Source organism: Hypanus sabinus, chromosome X2 (genome assembly GCF_030144855.1).
Source record: "Hypanus sabinus isolate sHypSab1 chromosome X2, sHypSab1.hap1, whole genome shotgun sequence".
NCBI classification, from domain to species: Eukaryota; Metazoa; Chordata; class Chondrichthyes; order Myliobatiformes; family Dasyatidae; genus Hypanus; species Hypanus sabinus.
The window spans coordinates 34,329,649-34,348,521 of record NC_082739.1 but is presented as its reverse complement, the minus strand read 5'-3'; the positions used below and the strand labels follow the sequence as shown (position 1 = coordinate 34,348,521).

The window sequence follows — 18,873 nt, the reverse complement described above, 5'->3', positions numbered from 1 at the left end:
TAAATGCTGGAGGAATTAAGCAGGCCAGGCAGCATCTATGGAAAAGAGTGAACAGTTGACGTTTTGGGCCGAAACCCTTCTTCAGGACCAGAAAAAAGGATGAGAATTCAGAGCAAGAAGGTGGGGGGAGGGGAGGAAGAAGTACAAGCTGGTAGGTGATATGTAAAACTCGGGGAGGGGTGAAGTAAAGTGCTGGGAAGTTGATAGGTAAAAGAAATAAAGGTTCAGAGAAGGGGGAGTCTGACAGGAGAGGACAGAAGGCCATAGAAGAAAGAAAAGTGGGAGGAGTACCAGAGAGAGGTGGTGGGCAGGTAAAGAGATAAGGTGAGAGAGGGAAACAGGAATGGGGAATGGTGATGAGAGGGTGGCATTAATTGAAGTTTGAGATCAATGTTCATGCCACCAGGTGGAATATAAGGTGTTGCTCCTCCAACCCGAGTGAGGCCTCATTGCGGCAGTAGAGGAGGCCATGGGCTGACATGTTGGAATGGGAAGTGGAATTAAAATGGGTGGCCACCGGGAGATCCTGCTTTTTCTTGGTGAAGTGGCCTCCCAATTTACAGGAGGCCACACTGGATACAGTAGATGAACCAACAGACTCACAGGTGAAGTATCGTCTCACCTGGTAGGACTGTTTGGGGCCCTGAATGGTAGTGAGGGGAGGAAGTGTAGGAGCAGGTGTAGCGCTTGTTCTGCTTGCAAGGATAAGTGTCAGGAGGGAGATCAGTGAGGAGGGACGAATGGAGGAGTCACATAGGGAGCAATCCTTGCAGAAAGCAGAAAGTGGGGTGGGAGGGGGTAGTGAAAGATGTGCTTGGTGGTGGGATCCTGTTGGAGACGGCGGAAGTTCTAGAGAATTATGTGCTGGACATGGAGGCAAGTGGGGTGGTAGGTGAGAACAAGAGGCACCTTATACATAGACTGTTCCACATAGATAACAAAAAGCGAGTATAGATAGGACCCATGTGAGGGCCCATGGCTACACCTTGGCTTTGAAGGAAGTGAGAGGAGCCGGAGGAGATATTATTGAGAGTGAGACCCAGTCCCACCAGACAGAGGGGAGTGCTGCTGGAGGGGAACAGGTTGGATCTGTTATCTAGAAAGAAGCAGAGAGCTTTAAGGCCCTCCTGATGGGAGATGTAGGTGTACAGGGATTGGATGTTCATGGTGAAAATGAGGTGATCAGGGCTGGGGAGCTTGACGTCACTGAAAAGATCCAGAGCGTGTGAAGAGTCATGGATGTAGGTTGGAAGGGTCTGAACCAGGTGGATAAAACAGAGCCGAGGTATGCAGATATAAGTTTGGTGGGGTAGGAACAAGCAGAAACAATGGGTCTACCTCGACAGGCAGGTTTGGTTAAGCTACTATAAGTTTGTTTCTGAAACTGTAAACAGGGAAATTAAGGGTTGGAAACTGTACTGGGAGACTGTTTTTTTTAGTTATCTTCAGGGAAGTCTGTACACCACTGTTTTCTTGGCTTTATTTCTATAGCTTTAATGATTACACATTTACAGAATGTTTTTTTTAATGCAATCCCAGCTTTTCATCCACCCATTTTAAGGGCTCAAAGGGCATTTATGCCCAATAAACCCTCAATGGACCCATTGCAATTTGCCTATTGCCACAACAGGTCAATGGCAGATGCAATCTCAATGGCTCTTCACACAGCTTTAGACCACCTGGACAACACAAACACCAACGTCAGGATGCTGTTCATCGACTATAGCTCAGCATTTAATACCATCATTCCCACAATCCTGATTGAGAAGTTGCAGAACCTGGGCCTCTGTACCTCCCTCTGCAATTAGATCCTCAACTTCCTAACTCGAAGACCATAATCTGTGTGGATTGGTGATAACAACTCCTCTTCGCTGACGATCAACACTGGTGCACCTCAGAGGTGTGTGCTTAGCCCACTGCTCTACTCGCTATATGCACGACTGTGTGGCTAGGCATAGCTCAAATGCCATCTATAAATTTGCTGACGATACAATCATTGTTGGTAGAATCTCAGATGGTGACAAGGGGGTGTACAGGAGTGAGATATACCAACTAATGGAGTGGTGTTGCAGCAACAACCTGGCACTCAACATCAGTGAGATGAAAGAGCTGATTGTGGACTTCAGGAAGGGTAAGACGAAGGAATACATACCAATCCTCGTAGAGGGATCAGAAGTTCCTGGGTGTCAAGATTTCTGAGGATGTAACTTGGTCCCAACATATCGATGCATTTATAAAGAAGGCAAGACAGTGGCTATACTTCATTAGGAATTTAAAGAGATTTGCTATGTCAACAAATACACTCAAAAACTTCTATAGTTGTACTGTGGAGAGCATTCTGACAGGCTGCATCACTGTCCGGAATGGGGGATGGGTGGGGGGGGGGGGGGTTACTGCACAGAACCAAAAAAAGCTGCAGAGGTGTCAGTACCTCCAGTTGAACTTTGTCTTTTTGTGTGTTTCCCCCTAGCCATGAGTCTGTGGTTTTGTATTGCCATGTGCTTTTGTTTGTTTTCATGCCCATGTGGTCCTGTCCCCGCTCCTGCTCTACTCCGGCCCCTGTATTACTGAGTACTCCGCCTCTCACCTGTTTCTCATTATTACCTGTTTTGCTGCCACTTCTGTCTCATTGTGCTCCACCTATCATCTGCCTCTCTGTTTATTGCCCAGTGTATTTCAGTCCTGTGTTTTCACCTGTTTTATTGCCAGACCGTGCCAGTGAATTTTCCTGAGCCTTTTCAGTATTCATGTCTGTACTCTGTCCATCTGAATATCGACTCTGCCTGTTTCCCGATTCTGGTTTTTGGATTTCTCTGGATGTTTTGATCTCCCCCTGAACTTTGATGCTGACTTTGCGGGATTTGCTACTCATTTAATATCACTGTGTGCACAGTACTGGGTCTGCGATTGGATCCCTGCTCCAGCGTTCTGACAACAGAGTTGTAAATTTAGTCGGCTCCATCTTGGGTAGTAGCCTACAAAGTACTCAGGACATCTTCAAGGGGTGGTATTTCAGAAAGGTAGCTTCCATTATTAAAGACCTCCAACACCCAGGGCATGCCCTTTTCTTACTGTTACCATCAGGTAGGAGGTACAGAAGCCTGAAAGCACACACGTGGCAATTCAGAAACAGCTTCTTCCCTCTGCAATCTGATTTTTAAATGGACATTGAACCCTTGGACACTACCTCACTTTTTAAATATATAATATTACTGTTTTTTGATCTATTCAATATATGTATACTGTAATTGATTTATTTCTTATCATTACTGTTTTATTTTTATTTTTTCTTGTATATTATGTATTGCATTGAACTGCTGCTGCTGCTAAGTTAACAAATTTCATGACACGTACTGGTGATAATAAATGATTCTGAACCACCATCAACTCTATGCCTGTGAAAGGATTATGTAAATAAAAACACATCTCAAATATTTAAATGCACACTTTGGCTCTTTACTTTCCTTGTGCATCTTTCTGCCTGTGTTAATCAGTAAAGCTGATAGAAAACACTGGACAGCAAATGATTTCAAAAATGTTGTTTCCTCAAAGTTTTTCTGCCACTTGAAGCAGAATACAGATATTATTTCAGACTACAAGTATCACACAGGATTTTTGAGTAACAAGAAATTAACTTTTATTGTATATACTGTGTTTAATTGTATAACGGTGCTGATGCTTTGCAATAATTCAACTGAGAAAAAATGATCTGTTGATTATTTTCATTTGTACTCAGTGTCTGAGACTTTTCGCTTAAGTGTCCAACAATAATTGGTCAGCGTTGATAGATTCCAGTTACCTTGATAATGTTTCTCCATGACTGCAATGTCCTGCTGAAACATTTCACCATGCTCGTCACTGACAGCACCAAGTTTGAGGGAAGAAGTCTAGATGGGAATACAGTAAATAGTTTTTAGTGACATGTTGCACTTTATGGTTTTGTATGCTTGAAGCATGTTTTCAACCGGCTGCACGTAGTTTGGTGCTATGTAATTGCCAAGAAATTTTTCAACATCCTTCAACATGCCTTCAACGTGATTTTCTCTGGTCCCACTAGAAATTCTTTGAATTGCCTGTCTTTGATGACCTGTTTGATTTGTGGACCAACAAAAATGCCTTCCTTAATCTTGGCATCATTTATTCTGGGGAAACATCTGTCTCCAATATCAAAATCCTTTGTGGAAATTGTGCCTGATGACAGCAGATTCAATCCTTGCAGTCTTGAACCCAGTAATTCTGCTTTTGCCTTTGACAAACCCAAGTCTCTGACCAGGTTATTCAATTCAAATTGAGTTATCAGATGAGGCTCAGTCAATAGAAAGAATTCAAAATTTGTATCCGTATCAATATTATTTTTCACTCCTGTCTTGTGTATCATGACATCTTCGCCTGCTTTCTCTAGTCTCCATGCCTCTGGTGGCTTCAGTACTGGAAGACTATCATCATGTGACACAGGTCTCATGGCTGAAGGGAATTTGGGGTATTTGATGGACTACTTGTTTTTAGCAGAGAAATCTCGTACTGGTCGGACAGAAGTAGCAGTCTGTTACATGATCCTTTTTCTCTCGCTGTATCATTAGGACAGTGAACAGCATTGACTTCTTAGTATCTCTGAACCAAGCTCAAAGATTGACAGTGCATGTTGCGCAACAAATCTGAGGAGCCAGGCTTTATCTTGGTCGCCAATTTTACACCCTAAGTAGAGCTCATAGGCTTTTTTAGTAAGAGGAGTTATGCACTATATTTGAGATTTAAGCGCATATTTGCCACAAATATAACAGTGTTTTATCTGTCGCAACATTGGCGAGACATTTTGCTATCACAAATACTCGAGAATACAATTACTTTATTATATTGAGTACACTCAATATGCTATGTGCATAGAGCATGCGCATCAATGTGATCGCAAACCTATATACATGTAAACGCAATGCAGAGAACGGCGTGTGCATAATACTTTAATAACCTTTCTAAAACCTGTCCTGCCATGCAGCATCTGCCCTGACTAAGCATGCCCAGGCAAGCCTGGACAAAGTCACAAACTTTTCAGCATGCATTGTGGGCAACATTTTAATTGACTTGAATTTTGATTAGAAATAACAAATATAGGTGATTTTTTAAAAAGAAAAAAGTGTATAATAGGGAAATTTCATTGTGATTTTTATGGTCAGCAGCCTAAAATCCATATGATACACTCCAAAGTATTCAGGAAGCAAAATCTTTGTCATCCGGTGTAATCAACATAGTTTCTACCGTCTGGTGAAGACTTTTTTTTAATAGTATTGTGGTCCTTTCTTTACACTGAAAGATACTTGATGGAATTTTAGTAATTTCACATCAGACTCTATTCTTGGGGGGTTGAGGTGAATGGATTCTATTTAAGGGAATGGTAGATGGAGTGAGACTAACTGGTTATTAGTTGGCAGAAGACACATATGTGGGTGGCATGGCCTTAGTGTGAGCATGTAATTTTGTGCCACCTCTTTTTGTACGATATTTATAACTTATGTATGACCATGAACTGGAACTGTTTTTGCTTGTCATTACTACAACAAATGCCTTTGCCACTTCCTTTAGAGTGGAACATCCTTCACTCTCTGACAGCAGCTGTAATTTTGGCACTGTCTCATTGAAACATGTCATAAGCCATTCAGTTTTCTGGGTCAGAAATGGGATAACTAAAATGAAAAATAAGATCTGTAGCTTCCTGCCAACAAGTAATTCTCTGGAAAGGTTCTGTTAACTTGACCCTATGAGGATATTTGTTTCCTACCTGTTACAACCATGGACTCTGCTGTGGGAACGAGATGCCTCCACAGGTATGTTGTGAAGCAGGATCAGCAATTGAGCTTATGAATACGTGTTTTCCAACTAATTGCTGTCTTTGTTATGGTGATATTTAACTTCCTTCTTTCACAGACCAATGCCCGCTGGAAGACCCAGATAAAGGTTAAGCAGGGAATGTAAACACATTGCTGTGCTTTTCGTCAAGCCTCAACAAGACTAGAATGAGAAAGGAGCAAGTTAAATGCCACCATAGTGATGCTGTAAATAGTTAGAAAGCGCATGCTCGAAAGAGCATTGGTGAACTCGTTGCACAACCCGCTTGCTGGGGCACGTAGACCCCACGGCAGAGTCTGTGGTTGTGACACCACCTCATGAACCAAGTTTGAATGTGACAAATGAAACTGCTGACAAAAAGATCTAAGGGAAATAAGTATGTGTTTTCTTCTGCTTCATAATTGTTTTCTTTACTTTTACAGAACTCTGAACATAATATCACCCATGAGCAGCTGTTTCTGAAGAAACTGGTGGATGTGGGAGCAATAAAATACCTCACTGTTTTGCTGTAGATTACTGTTTTGGACAGTGACGGGTTTGATTTTTATTCATTTTAAAATGATTGAGGTTTCTCCTCAGTTGCTAATGTGGTATGTTGCCAGAGTCTGCTTGATTTCCCTTCTGATGTATGCTGGACAGAATATGAGGTGAATGCTGCCCTCTGCACTGCTAAAATTACTGCAATAAAAGCAGGAGGTTCTACCTTGTCCAATATGACACTGAATATGAATGGGAGGAATGGGGCAGCATTTAAGTATTGATTTGAAAGAAGGATGTTCCATTATTTTCGTCATGCAAGAATGCATTTCACTACAGGATGATTGGCTTACATTGGTTGTAATTGGGAAAGTGGTGCACAATGTAACTGAAGTAATACAGGTGTCCACTGTGATTCCTTTTGCCATGTGCATTCAGCTGTGGCTATCTTAATAACCTTGTAGCCTCCCTTTCTTATAGAAACATTGAAAATCTACAGCACAATACAGACCCTTCGGCCCACAAAGTTGTGCTAAATGTGTTCGTACCTTAGAAATTACATTGATTCACCAGAGAAAGCTTGTTTGTGTTTGTTCCATTGGAGTAAGATTGCTCTGACCAGTTCTCCCATTTGTTCTGCTCACGTTGAGGGTTTTGTTTTTGCTGTGTGCACTGCACAAAGTTGCTGTTAATTTAATGTTTTGAGAGTGGAAATTTCTACTCTATTTCCATCTGTGAATGTATTTTGAAATTCTCCATTAAAAAAAAATAAAGACAGACTTTCATGGTACGGACATTTTCCAAAGTAGAACTCAGTTTTTAAAAAATGACTGATCTTCTTCAATCAGCTTTCTTTTGGGTACGCTGTAGAAAATTGTACAAATCCCTCAACTTTTCAGGATGAATTCTGCTGTTCTGGGAGAATACACATTGTGGATGTAAGATAGTGAATTTGGAGGCACAAAGTGACTTCCTGTGTTTTTTTTGCCCAGGGTTTGGTATTGTGCTACAAGAACTTTAATTTGGCATGGGGTTTGGAAGCGCCCGAATGTATTTTGAAGGAGTAATCTGAGATTTCAATGTTGTATTCTCTTCACCAATTTCATCCTATCAGTGATCCCTCAGTTCATGAATTTTCTTTGCAGTTTTTAAGACATTCGTAAGATGGTCCTCCTGCCTGTTAACAGTTCCCAGTTCTCCCACCTTTCCACCTCAGTATCCCCCTGATGATTCAAATCTCGCTGCTGGATTTAAGAGGCAAGATTTCCCCTGATTGCTCAAGACCAATATCTTGTAAGCTTTCATCTATTCTTTCCTCATTTCCATATCTCTGGTCAATTAGCCAGTGCACTCCAAGGAAACTTAGTTGATAAGTAGCGGATACAACTTTTGACTCTGAGTTGCCCAAGTTTCCAAGGCACACAACTGAGAGTCTCATAGGTGACACACTACTGAAAATTAATTTCCCTCCACCACAAGCATGTTCCTTTAGAGCAGAGAGGAAGAATTTCTTTAGCCAGAGGGTGGTGAATTTGTGGAATTCATTTAATGGATGGCTGTAGAGGCCAAGTATTGTGTATATTTAAAGTGGAGGTTGATGGGTTCTTGATTAGTAAAGGTATGAAAGATTATGGGAGAAGGCAGGAGAATAGGGTTGAGAGGGATAATAAATCAGTGGTGGAATGACCTAATTCTGCTCCTATGTCTTATGGTTTGTTTGTTGAAACTGGTGGTGCTGTGATCTAGAATATATGACCCAAAAGGCTGGGTAGTTGAAGTTGGTACTAGCCTTCAAAAATTTGTTGAACGGTGAAAGACTTTGATCTTATGGATCAGAGAAAAAACTCTGAAAATTTGAAAAGTGGAGAAGGAGTGAGCTGTTCTTCACCACTTCAATGAGTAAAGCCTGACCTGTGATCTAACACCATCTCTATTAATCGCTCTTGATATTATAATTTAACAGAAATATATTAATGTCAGATTAACTTTTATCCCTCTATGCTCATAGATATATTCAAAATCAGCTTTAATATCATTGGCATATGTCATGAAATTTGTTAATTTCAATGAAAAACATGATACATAAATATGGAGAAAAATACTAAGTTACATTAAGTATATATATATGTATGTGTATGTCTATTAAATAGTTAAGTTAAAATAAGTATTCCAAAAAACACAAATGAAAAAAGTAGGTCGTGTTCACAGGTTCAATGTTCATTTAGGAATCGGATGGCAGAGGGGAAGAAGCTTTTTCTTGAATCACTGAGTGTGTGCCTTCAGGCTTTTTTTTTAACCTTTCTGATGGTAAAATGAGAAGGGGGCATGTTCTGGGTGGTGGGGATCCTTAATGATGGATGCTGTCTTTCTGAGGCACCACTCCTTGAAGATGTCTTGGATACCACGGAGGCTAGTACCAATGATGATATATCTTCCTGTTTTATACTGAAAGTCAATGACCAAAAACCTTAACACTCCAATAAGGCGCTTCCTTCCATCTTTCCTATAATGCCTCCTTAATACCTGGAAAACTTAAATTATTGCTAAGCTTCTAAATTCCAAAAGCTACACCTGGAATAGTTCATATCCAAGGTGTGATTTCAGCCAGTGGGAAGACTTCTGTGCAGTTCCCATCAAGTCCAATTTTATTGCATAATTTAAAAATTTTCTCTCTACAAACTTTGCTTTGGGCTACTTCCCTTTGTGCAATCCAGCTACAATCTTTACTGCGCTTTCTATATCAAATCATCTCATTTCCTTGCTTCCCTAGTTCAAAGTATACATATATCACCATATACAACCATAGAGGTTCATTTTCTTATGGGCCTACTCGATCAACAAGTTTTGAATCATATTTATCTACCCCATCTCTCTATGTAAATTGGAGCAGTACTCAGGTGGATCATTCCTGGCAGTAAGCAGGCTGTGTTTCTCCTTTAGACCGAAAGATACAAGAGAAGAATTAGGCTATTTGGTCCATTTAATGTGCTCCGTAATTCAATCACGGCTGACTTTTTTTGGTCTCATTTTCCCGCCTTCTCTCCATATCCCTTTCAGCAGTATTCTGAAGAATGGTCTTCAGTCTCAGTAAGTCAAAGGTTAGCTCTGGCTGCCTGCTGTTGCCATTTGAAGGATTCAAGTTATTGGCGTGTTACAACAGCTTTGGTTTTGCAATTCAACTTCATTTTGGTCAATATTCTTTGCAGCCTCTGAGCCTGTGAAGTCCTATGATGTTCATCCCAGAAGAAAATATGGCCTTTGAATCAGGGTAGGAATGATGTCCATTATTATGTTACTGTCTGTACTATTAATAATCTTAATTATGGAATGAACAATGCATTAACAATGTCCCATTTAGTAGACACCAGCACCAAAATTGGTCCCCTTTACGCTGTAGTAGTTCTGTCGAAAGTGACCATTAATATCCCTTTTGAATTTCATTCATAACATCCTGCTCAAGTCAAAAGCTGTCCATCACATGAACTGAAGGATACAAGCATGGGATCATCGGAGAAGTGCTTTTGATTCTTTGTAAAAGAAAAACAATTTTTCAGCAGCTGGAGGAGTAAATTTGTACACATTAAGAATTGGTGAATTCTTAATGAGCAAGTAAGAACAAGCAAGTTCTGAGGATGGTCTGAAAATAATTTCATATTATCTGTATCATTGTTAGCTACTTACACAGAAATATTTTTGTGATGTAATGGTAGAAGCAATATTTAGATGTTAACCAAAGCCGCTCATTTATAAATAGGCCGGATCAGTGGGTTTGCTTTTACCCATCCTTGTCAATTCAATGTCAGTATTGGCAAGCCATAAAATCAGCCATGCACTCAATTACATGTGTGACCATTCGTAGTGAGCCACACATTTTACCTTATGGCTCAAAGGTTTTATTCAACAGCTGAGCTGCAGAGAGCTGAGGGGTCTCCCATGTTTAGATCCCATCTAAAGGGATGTGGAGTTCACTTTGCTATGATGATATATGGATAATAAATGTGTGAGCTTTAAAACACAAGCCAGCCAAACAGATACCTCTCAAGGTCTCGAAAGCTTGCAATGAAGAGTGAAATACCAGAATTGAAGCAGTGCCCAAAGGAGTATAATTACACCGTCCTGTGATCAAGGATTAGCAGAGTTCAATTAGTGCAGAAAGAATTGCCCTTTAGGTATTTAGAGCACTGACATAGCTTTAATGAACCTTAAAAATACAGTCATTGAATACAATTGAACTGAACTGAAAAGTTTATTTAACATCATTCAGAAAGTTTCTGTGTAGTCTATTTGGTGCTGGTGATTAAATGTTAAAGAGTGCTTCCAACTATTTGGATGGGTAGAAGTTGATTTTTGTCTTCAGTTGAACTGAACTACATGTTTTTCTTTTTATTATTAAATACTGATGATAGTTTGCACTTATAATTGAAAATATTAGAAATTTACCAATTGACTGTATTTAATAACTGCCAATCAGTAAAGTCTATGAATCATACTGATTCTCTGTGCTTCATTTATTTGGCTCCTCTGTTTCTAAAGGTGGGAACAGATAGACTTAAGGTTATGTCTCTGGTCAGTAAGGAAGTACAAGGGCATTAAATATTTTTTGGCAGACTTCACAGAAAGAGTAACATGGGAACAAAGTTCAATATTCAAAGCAAACTTATTATCAAAGTACATACATCACCATATGCAAATCTGATATTCATTTTCTTGTGGACAGAAAAATGCAATAGAATTAATGAAGAACTACATACAATGAGAAACAACCAATGTGCAAAACAAGAAAAATTGTGCAAAAATAAAGAAACAAATGAATGAATAAATTAATTAATTATACTGAGAACATGAGTTGTAGATGTTGTGTCTGTGCACAACTACATACCAATTAAATAAAAGCCCACACGGGAGATAGTTTTAACTAGTGTATTCACATTGCAGCGAGAGAGAGCAATCTACAGCCAACAGATCAATTGGGGGGGGGGGGGGTGTCATTGCTCTGAAAAAAATAGATCTATACATTGAGTCCTTGAAAGTGAGCGCACCGTCAACCAGGCATATTAAAGTGTCCTGTACTGATAATCTGGCAAACAACTGAGCTGTTGCAGCCTGAGTAGATGGGGCTGGATAATTGGATTGTGCCATTCTGCTACAGCCAGAGGGGTGTTCTCTGGAGCTGCTTTATGTTTTCTCTCCTCTACAATTTACTATGGACTGGTCAGCATCGAATATAAACTCACAGTCAGGAGATGAGTGGTGTCTCTTGGTTTGAGGAGCATTTACTATGTTTTTGGAACCAAGATCTTGGCTGTTAGTTGATTCAAGATTGGACTCTAGAACAGTTCTGGTGAGTTTGTAAACTTTTTGGGTAAATAAGACCCCTCTTTTTTTCACCTGCACCTTCTCTCCTAGTTTTATGCTTACCCTGGTCCTTCACAGAGTCCATAGCTTGTGGAATCAGCTCAGTGAGGTGAGTGAAGATGCTAATGCTGTTTCAGGAGCCTGATAGTTGAAGGATAACAACTGTTCCTGAACCTGGTAATTTGGATCCCAAGGCTCCTATATTTTCTTCAAGATGGCAGCAGTGAGAAGAGGGGATGTTCTGGGTGGTGGATGTCCTTGAGGCTGGATGCTTTCCTGTAGTAGCACTACTCGCACATGTCTTCAATGACAGAGAGGGCTTTTCCTGTGAAGGACTGGGCTATATTTACCACTTCTGTAGGCTTTTCTGTTCTTGGACATTGGTGTTTCTATATCAGGCTGTAATGCAACCAGTCAGGATGCTCTACACTGTGCATCTATAGAAGTTTGCAAAGTTTTAGATGACATGCCAAATCTGTGCAAAAATTTTAAGAAAGTAGGGGCACTTTTGTGCCTTCTTTGTAATGAGACTTGCATAGTGGTCCTAGGACCGATTTTGTCAAATGATAATGCAAAGGAATTTAAAGTTACTGACCCTCTCCACCTCCATTTACCGAAAGAGGACTGGCATTTGCATCTTTGTATTCTTCTCCATGTAGTCAATAATCAACTCTTTGAATTTGCTGCTGTTGAGTGAAGGGTTTTTGTTGTGATACCATTCAACCAGATGTTCAGTCTCCCTCCAAGATTCCAATTTGTCTCCACCTTTGATTTGGCCAACAACAGTGGTGTCACCAGCAAATTTAAATATGGTGTTGGAGCTGAGCAGAGCAGGGATCTAAGCACATAGCCTGTGCTGCACCTGTGCTGATGTTGATTGTGATGGAGATGTTGTTGCCAATCTGTACTGACTGGGGTCTGCAAGTGAGGAAATTGAGGGTCTAGTTGCACAAGGAGGTATCAAGGCCTAGGTATTGGAGTGTATTGATTTGTTTTGAGGAGATGATAGTGTTGAATGCTGAAGTATTGTCAATGAAGAACATCCTGGTGTATGCATCTTCACTGTTCAGATGTTCCAGAGCTGAGTAAAGGTCTAACGAAATGACATCTACTGTTGATGTGTTGTGACAGTAGGCACTTATCAAGTAGGAATTGATGTGCTTAATGATTTACTTTCTGTAATGCTGCTGGTGGTGTTCAGGGCTTCCTTCGTCATATCAGTAGCTTCCTCCTAGTTTTCTCTGACAGCCCTCCACACTATCCACAACACCCCCAACATTTGTGTCATCAGCAAATTTACGAGCCCACCCCTCCACTTCCTCATCCAGGTCATTTATAAAAATCACGAAGAGTAGGGGTCCCAGAACAGATCCCTGAGGCACACCACTGGTCACTGACCTCCATGCAGAATATGACCCGTCTACAACCACTCTTTGCCTTCTGTGGGCAAGCCAATTCTGGATCCACAAAGCAATGTCCCCTTGGATCCCATGCCTCCTTACTTTCTCGATAAGCCTTGCATGGGGTACCTTATCAAATGCCTTGCTGAAATCTATATACACTACATCTACTGCTCTTCCTTCATCAATACTATTGGAGAAATTCCTGAAACTGTAAAGGTAATAAAATGTCCAAATATTAGGTTGTCTGTTTTTGAAGGAAGTGTCGTTACAGATGATGGTCCATAGGTTTCTGTTTTATAAAGTACTAGAGATTGTAGAATAGTTCCTATAGATTGCAACCCTACTCCACTGATTGATAGAAATGTTTACAGGAATGATAAACATTACAAAATATTAGGAGAAATGCAGAGAACCATTTGCAGTGGTGCTACTGAAGATAGTGGTCTTTAGTCTCAGGAAGATATTGATAAGTTGGAGAGCATTAGCTAATGGAACTTTATGTTGAAAAATGAGGTGATCAATTTTGAGAGGATAATAAGATGATATTCTTAATGGATTGGACTCTCAGGAGTATGGCAGAACTCAAGGATCTTAGTGTACATGTCCAAAGATCTGTGAAGATGACAAAATAAGGCATGGAAAGCTGGTCTATATTAATTGCAGCATTGGGGAAAAAAAGAGCAAGGAGTTTATGATACAGCTGGGGGTACTATGTATGATTTTGGTTATTGTACTACAGAAAGGACCTGTTTGCACTGGAGAGGGTGTAGGGGACATTCACCAAGACGTTATGTGGAATGATGTGTTTAAGCAATGGGTGCAGAATGAAATATGTCAAGTTATGAAGGGCATGGATAAGGGAGATTGTGTGAAGCATTTTCCTTGGCAGAGTGTTGCCAATTGAATTTCAGCACCAGATTAACTGCAACAAACAATGGTTTTTCCAAATAACTAATTATCAGGATTAGGACAAACAATTCAAAGGTTTATTTCACAATTTCAGAGATTACTTATTAACTCATTGGTTACACTATTATGTAGTTGCACAACTCTTAAAAAGTTATAGAACTTCCAAAACTCATCTATTGTGTTTAGCTATAGCCTGCTCTAGATGAACCTAGCTGGACTTCGATCCAACTCATCTTTTTCTGACTCATTCATTTCTAGATCTGACTCTGCTATTTACCACAATTTTTATTCTCCAAAAATACTATAATCAACCTTTCATATACTTCAAATATCTCCTGCGTGTTGTTTTGAATTTACAGTTAATTTTATGACTGTAAGTTCATTAGTTTTATTATACATACACTTCTAATTTCTTCAAATTCCCAAGTTCTTTCAAAATCACCTAGATAGCCTAACCACCTGATCTGATTATCAGAGTGTCGGGTCGTTCATGTGCCTAAAAAGTCAATCTACACCAGCACCATTAGCAGTACATTCTAAGCACTTGCCACTCTCTGTAAGAAACCTACTCTTGTCACCCTGGGAGAAAGTCTCTGGTTGTCTACTGTATCAGCTTCTACACTACCAATTCTCTTCTCATCCTCCTTCACCCAAAAAAGAAAAACTAGCTCAATTAAACTTTCCTCATAAGACTTGTTTTATAATCCTGGTAAATCTCCTCTGTGCCCTCTCTAAAGCTTCCACATCCTTCCTCTAAAGAGTTAACCAGAACTGAACACAATACTCCAAGTGTGTTCTAGCCAGCATTTTATAAAACTGCAAATATTGCCTTGTGGCTCTTGAACTCAATCCCTTAACTAATGAAGGCCAATACATTATACACCACCTTAAGCACCCTATCACCGTGCAGCCAAGTTTCCCTGGACTCCATGCATATTGATTATCTGAATGTCTATCATAGGGAACCTTGGTGAATGCCCTACTAAAATTCATATACACCATATACTGGCTTTGGAGGCAGTGCAGAGGAGGTTCACCAGGTTGATTTCAGAGATGAAGGGGTTAACCTATTAGGAGAGATTGAGTTGCCTGGGACTATACTCTCTGGAATTAAGAAGAATGAGAGGGGCTCTTATCGAAACATCCAAGATTTTGAAAGGGACAGATAAGATAAAAGTAGGAAAGTTGTTTCCATTGGGAGGTGAGACTAGAACTAGGGGACATTACCTCAAGATTCAGGGGAGAAGATTTGAGACGGAGATGAGGAGAAACTGTTTTTCCCAGAGAGTGGTGAATCTGTGGAATTCTCTGCCCAGGGAAGCAGTCGAGGCTTCTTCACTAAATATATTTAAGATAGATTTTTACATAGTGGGGGAATTAAGGGTTATGGGGAAAAGGCAGGTAGATAGAGCTGAGTTTATGGACAGATCAGTCATGATCTTATTGAATGGCGGGGCAGGCTCGATGGGCCAGATGGTCTATTCTTGCTCCAGTTTCTTATGTATGTTCTTATATCCACTTCTCTGCCTTCAATTTGATTTGTCACTTCCTCAACAGTCAGTCAGGCTTGTAAGGCGTGAGCTGTCCCTTACAAAGCCACGTTGACGAGTTCAGATATCTCTCTACTAATGTGATAATTTCCATTGTGCCACTGGTGTGTTCAGATGGTCATGGTAATATTGCTTAATGCAGGTTAACATTAGTATGACTGAGTTTCTGTAATAGCCTCATCCTTAGTCAAACTGAATTCAACGTGCATTGGCCAATATTTTCCATGCAACTCCCCCACATCCCAGCCCCACCTTCATGTCTTATTGTGTAGGCATTAGCTAATTTTCTCATTTAATAGTGGGTTGTGCTCAGTTCTTAATTGTCCTCTAAGGTGGTAGTGACCTGCATTTTGAATCTTTTAAGTACATAAAGAAGATATTCCTGTAGCAATACAAAGACACGAGACCCTGCAGATGCAACACACACAAAATGAAGGATTTGCTCCTGCAGCAATGCATGCTGGAAGTGGTAGTGACTACATTAACAGCTCTGGATGGCTCTGTAGGCAGCTGAACAGTACAGGCAGACACCACTAAATAATAGTGGCCAACAAAGATTTTGCTTTCTAAATACTTTTGGGTGTATCTTATAGATTTTGGGCTGCTGATCATGATAATCATCGTGAAATTTTCCAATCATGTAGCATTTTTTAAAAATTGCTATTCTTGTTATTTCAATTCATAATTCAAGTCAGAATAACTGATACCAAAATTAAGGAAGGCATTTTCCGTTTATCAACAAATCAAACCGGCCATCAATGACAGGCAATTCGAAGAACATCTAGTAAGTCTGGGAAAAGTCACATGGATGCGTTCAAAAATGCTGTTGAAAAAAATTTTGACAACCACAAAGCACCAAACTACATGCAGCTGGTTGGCAACATGCCTCAAACATACAAAACATAGTGAAGTGCACTAAAGGTTCATTTTTTGCATTCCCATTTAGACTCCTTCCCTGCAAATCTTGGTCCTTTCAGTACCAAGCATGGTGAAAAGTTTCACCAGGACATTGCGGTCATGGAGAAACAGTATGAGGGCAACTGGAATCCATCAATGTTGGCTGATTATTGTTGGACACTTAAGCGAGAAGCCTCAGACACTGAGTACAAATGAAAATCATCAAGACTTTTTTTTTAGCTCAGTTGAACTATTGCAAAGCATCAGCACGATTATGCAATTAAATGCATTATATTCAATAAAAGTTAATTTTTTTCCTAATTCCTGCGTGATACAAGTAGTCTGAAATTATATTTGTGTTCAGTTTCAAGCTGTCATGACAAAAAAAATTCTGAGGAAGCAACATGTTTGAAAAAGCTTGTGCAGTGTAATCATTCTTTCACATCCCAAGAGAACCAAGGCGCTGTGAATGCACAAACTGTGTGGACAAAGTGACCGAGAGGAAGGTATATGCACCTGATCATGTGTAGTTTCTGACTGTACACAGGTCGAAATGAGTCATACAGCACAAAAACAGGCTCAACCACTTCATCCCAGCAAGAATTTGGCCCATATCCCTCTAAACCTTTCCTATTCATGTGCCTGTTCTGTGTCTTTTGGAAACTAGATTGAACAGTAAATGTGATTTGAGAGAGCTGGGAGAGAAACCACACTGGAAATGGAAGAGTCCATCTCTCCTTTACAACATGACTAGCAGTATCTGGTCTACACCACAGGATGACACTCATCAACTATGGAACATGTATAAGAATCTGGGCAGGACAGTCATTTTAATTGTAAATTGTATGTGTTGCCTCACCTGGAAGGACTGTTTGGGGACCTGAATGGTGGTAAGAGAGGAGGTGTAGGGACAGGTGTAGCACTTGCGCTTGCAGGGTTAAGTGCCCGGTGGGAGATCTATGGGGACAGACGTGTGGACCAGGCAGTCATGGAGGGAACGATCCCTGTGAAAAGCAGAGAGGGAAAGATGCCCTTAGTGGTGGGGTCCTGTTGAAGGTGGCAAAAGTTGTGGAGGATAATATGCTGTTGTGGTGACGGGAGGTTGGGATGAGGGCTTCATTGATGGTGGCAGAAGGGAAACCAGGATTCTTGAAGAAAGAGGACATTTGGGATGTCCTGGAATGGAAAACCTTATCCTTGGAGCAGATGCAGCGGAGACGGAAGAACTGGGAATAGGGAATAGAATTTTTGCATTTGGCAGGGTGGGAAGAGGTATAATCAAGAAGGACCTCTTTGCTCCTATACTCAACTCCCCTTGTTATGAAGGCCAACATGCCATTAGCTTTCTTCACTGCCTGCTGTACTTGCATGCTTACTTTCAGTGATTGAACAAGGACACCTAGATCTCGTTGTACTTCCCCTTTTCCTAACTTGACACCATTCAGACTTCCTGTTCTTACCACCAAAGTGGATAACCTCACATTTATCCACATTAAACTGCATCTGCCATGCATCTGCCCACTCACCCAACCTGTCCAAGTCACCCTGCATTCTCCTAACATCCTCCTCATATTTCACACTGCCACCCAGCTTTGTGTCATCAGCAAATTTGCTAATGTTACTTTTAATCCCTTCATCTAAATCATTAATGTATATTGTAAATAGCTGCAGTCCCAGCACAGAGCCTTGCGGTACCACACTAGCCACTGCCTGCCATTCTGAAAAGGACCCGTTAATCCCTACTCTTTGTTTCCTGTCTGCAACCAATTTTCTATCCATGTCAGTATCCTACCCCCAATACCATGTGCTCTAATTTTGCCCACTAATCTCCTAAGTGGGACCTTATCAAAGGCTTTCTGAAAGTCCAGGTACACTATATCCACTGGCTCTCCCTTGTCCATTTTCACAGTTACATCCTCAAAAAATTCCAGAAGATTAGTCAAGCATGATTTCCCCTTCGTAAATCCATGCTGACTCGGACTGATCCTGTTACTGCTATCCAAATGTGCCGTTATTTCATCTTTTATAATTGACTCCAGCATCTTCCCCACCATTGATGTCAGGCTAACTGGTCTATAATTCCCTGTTTTCTCTCTCCCTCCTTTCTTTAAAAAGTAGGATAATATTAGCTATCCTCCATTCCTCAGGAACTGATCCTGAATCTATAGAACATTGAAAAATGATTACCAATGCATCCACGATTTCTAGAGCCACCTCCTTAAGTACCCTGGGATGCAGACCATCAGGCCCTTGGAATTTTTCAGCCTTCAGTCCCATCAGTCTACCCAACACCATTTTCTGCCTAATGTGAATTTCCTTAAGTTCCTCCGTTACCCTAGGTCCCCTGGCCACTATTACATCTGGGAGATTGTCTGTGTCCTCCCTAGTGAAGACAGATCCAAAGTACCTGTTCAGCTTGTCTGCCATTTCCTTGTTCCCCA

At 40.6% G+C, this 18,873-nt stretch overlaps 1 protein-coding gene across 7 annotated transcripts in view; it reads left to right on the top strand.

Annotated features, from left to right (window-relative positions):
• Positions 1 to 6,893, top strand: part of LOC132385229 (CMP-N-acetylneuraminate-beta-galactosamide-alpha-2,3-sialyltransferase 4-like) — a 133,153-nt gene extending 126,260 nt beyond the window's left edge. For all 7 annotated transcript variants that reach the window (XM_059957211.1, XM_059957204.1, XM_059957209.1 and 4 more), the window contains one exon: positions 6,264 to 6,893. In XM_059957211.1, coding sequence (XP_059813194.1) covers positions 6,264 to 6,353 — 90 coding nt within the window. In that variant the 3' untranslated portion in view covers positions 6,354 to 6,893. The remainder of the gene's footprint in view (positions 1 to 6,263) is intronic.
• Positions 6,894 to 18,873: the final 11,980 nt, after the last annotated feature.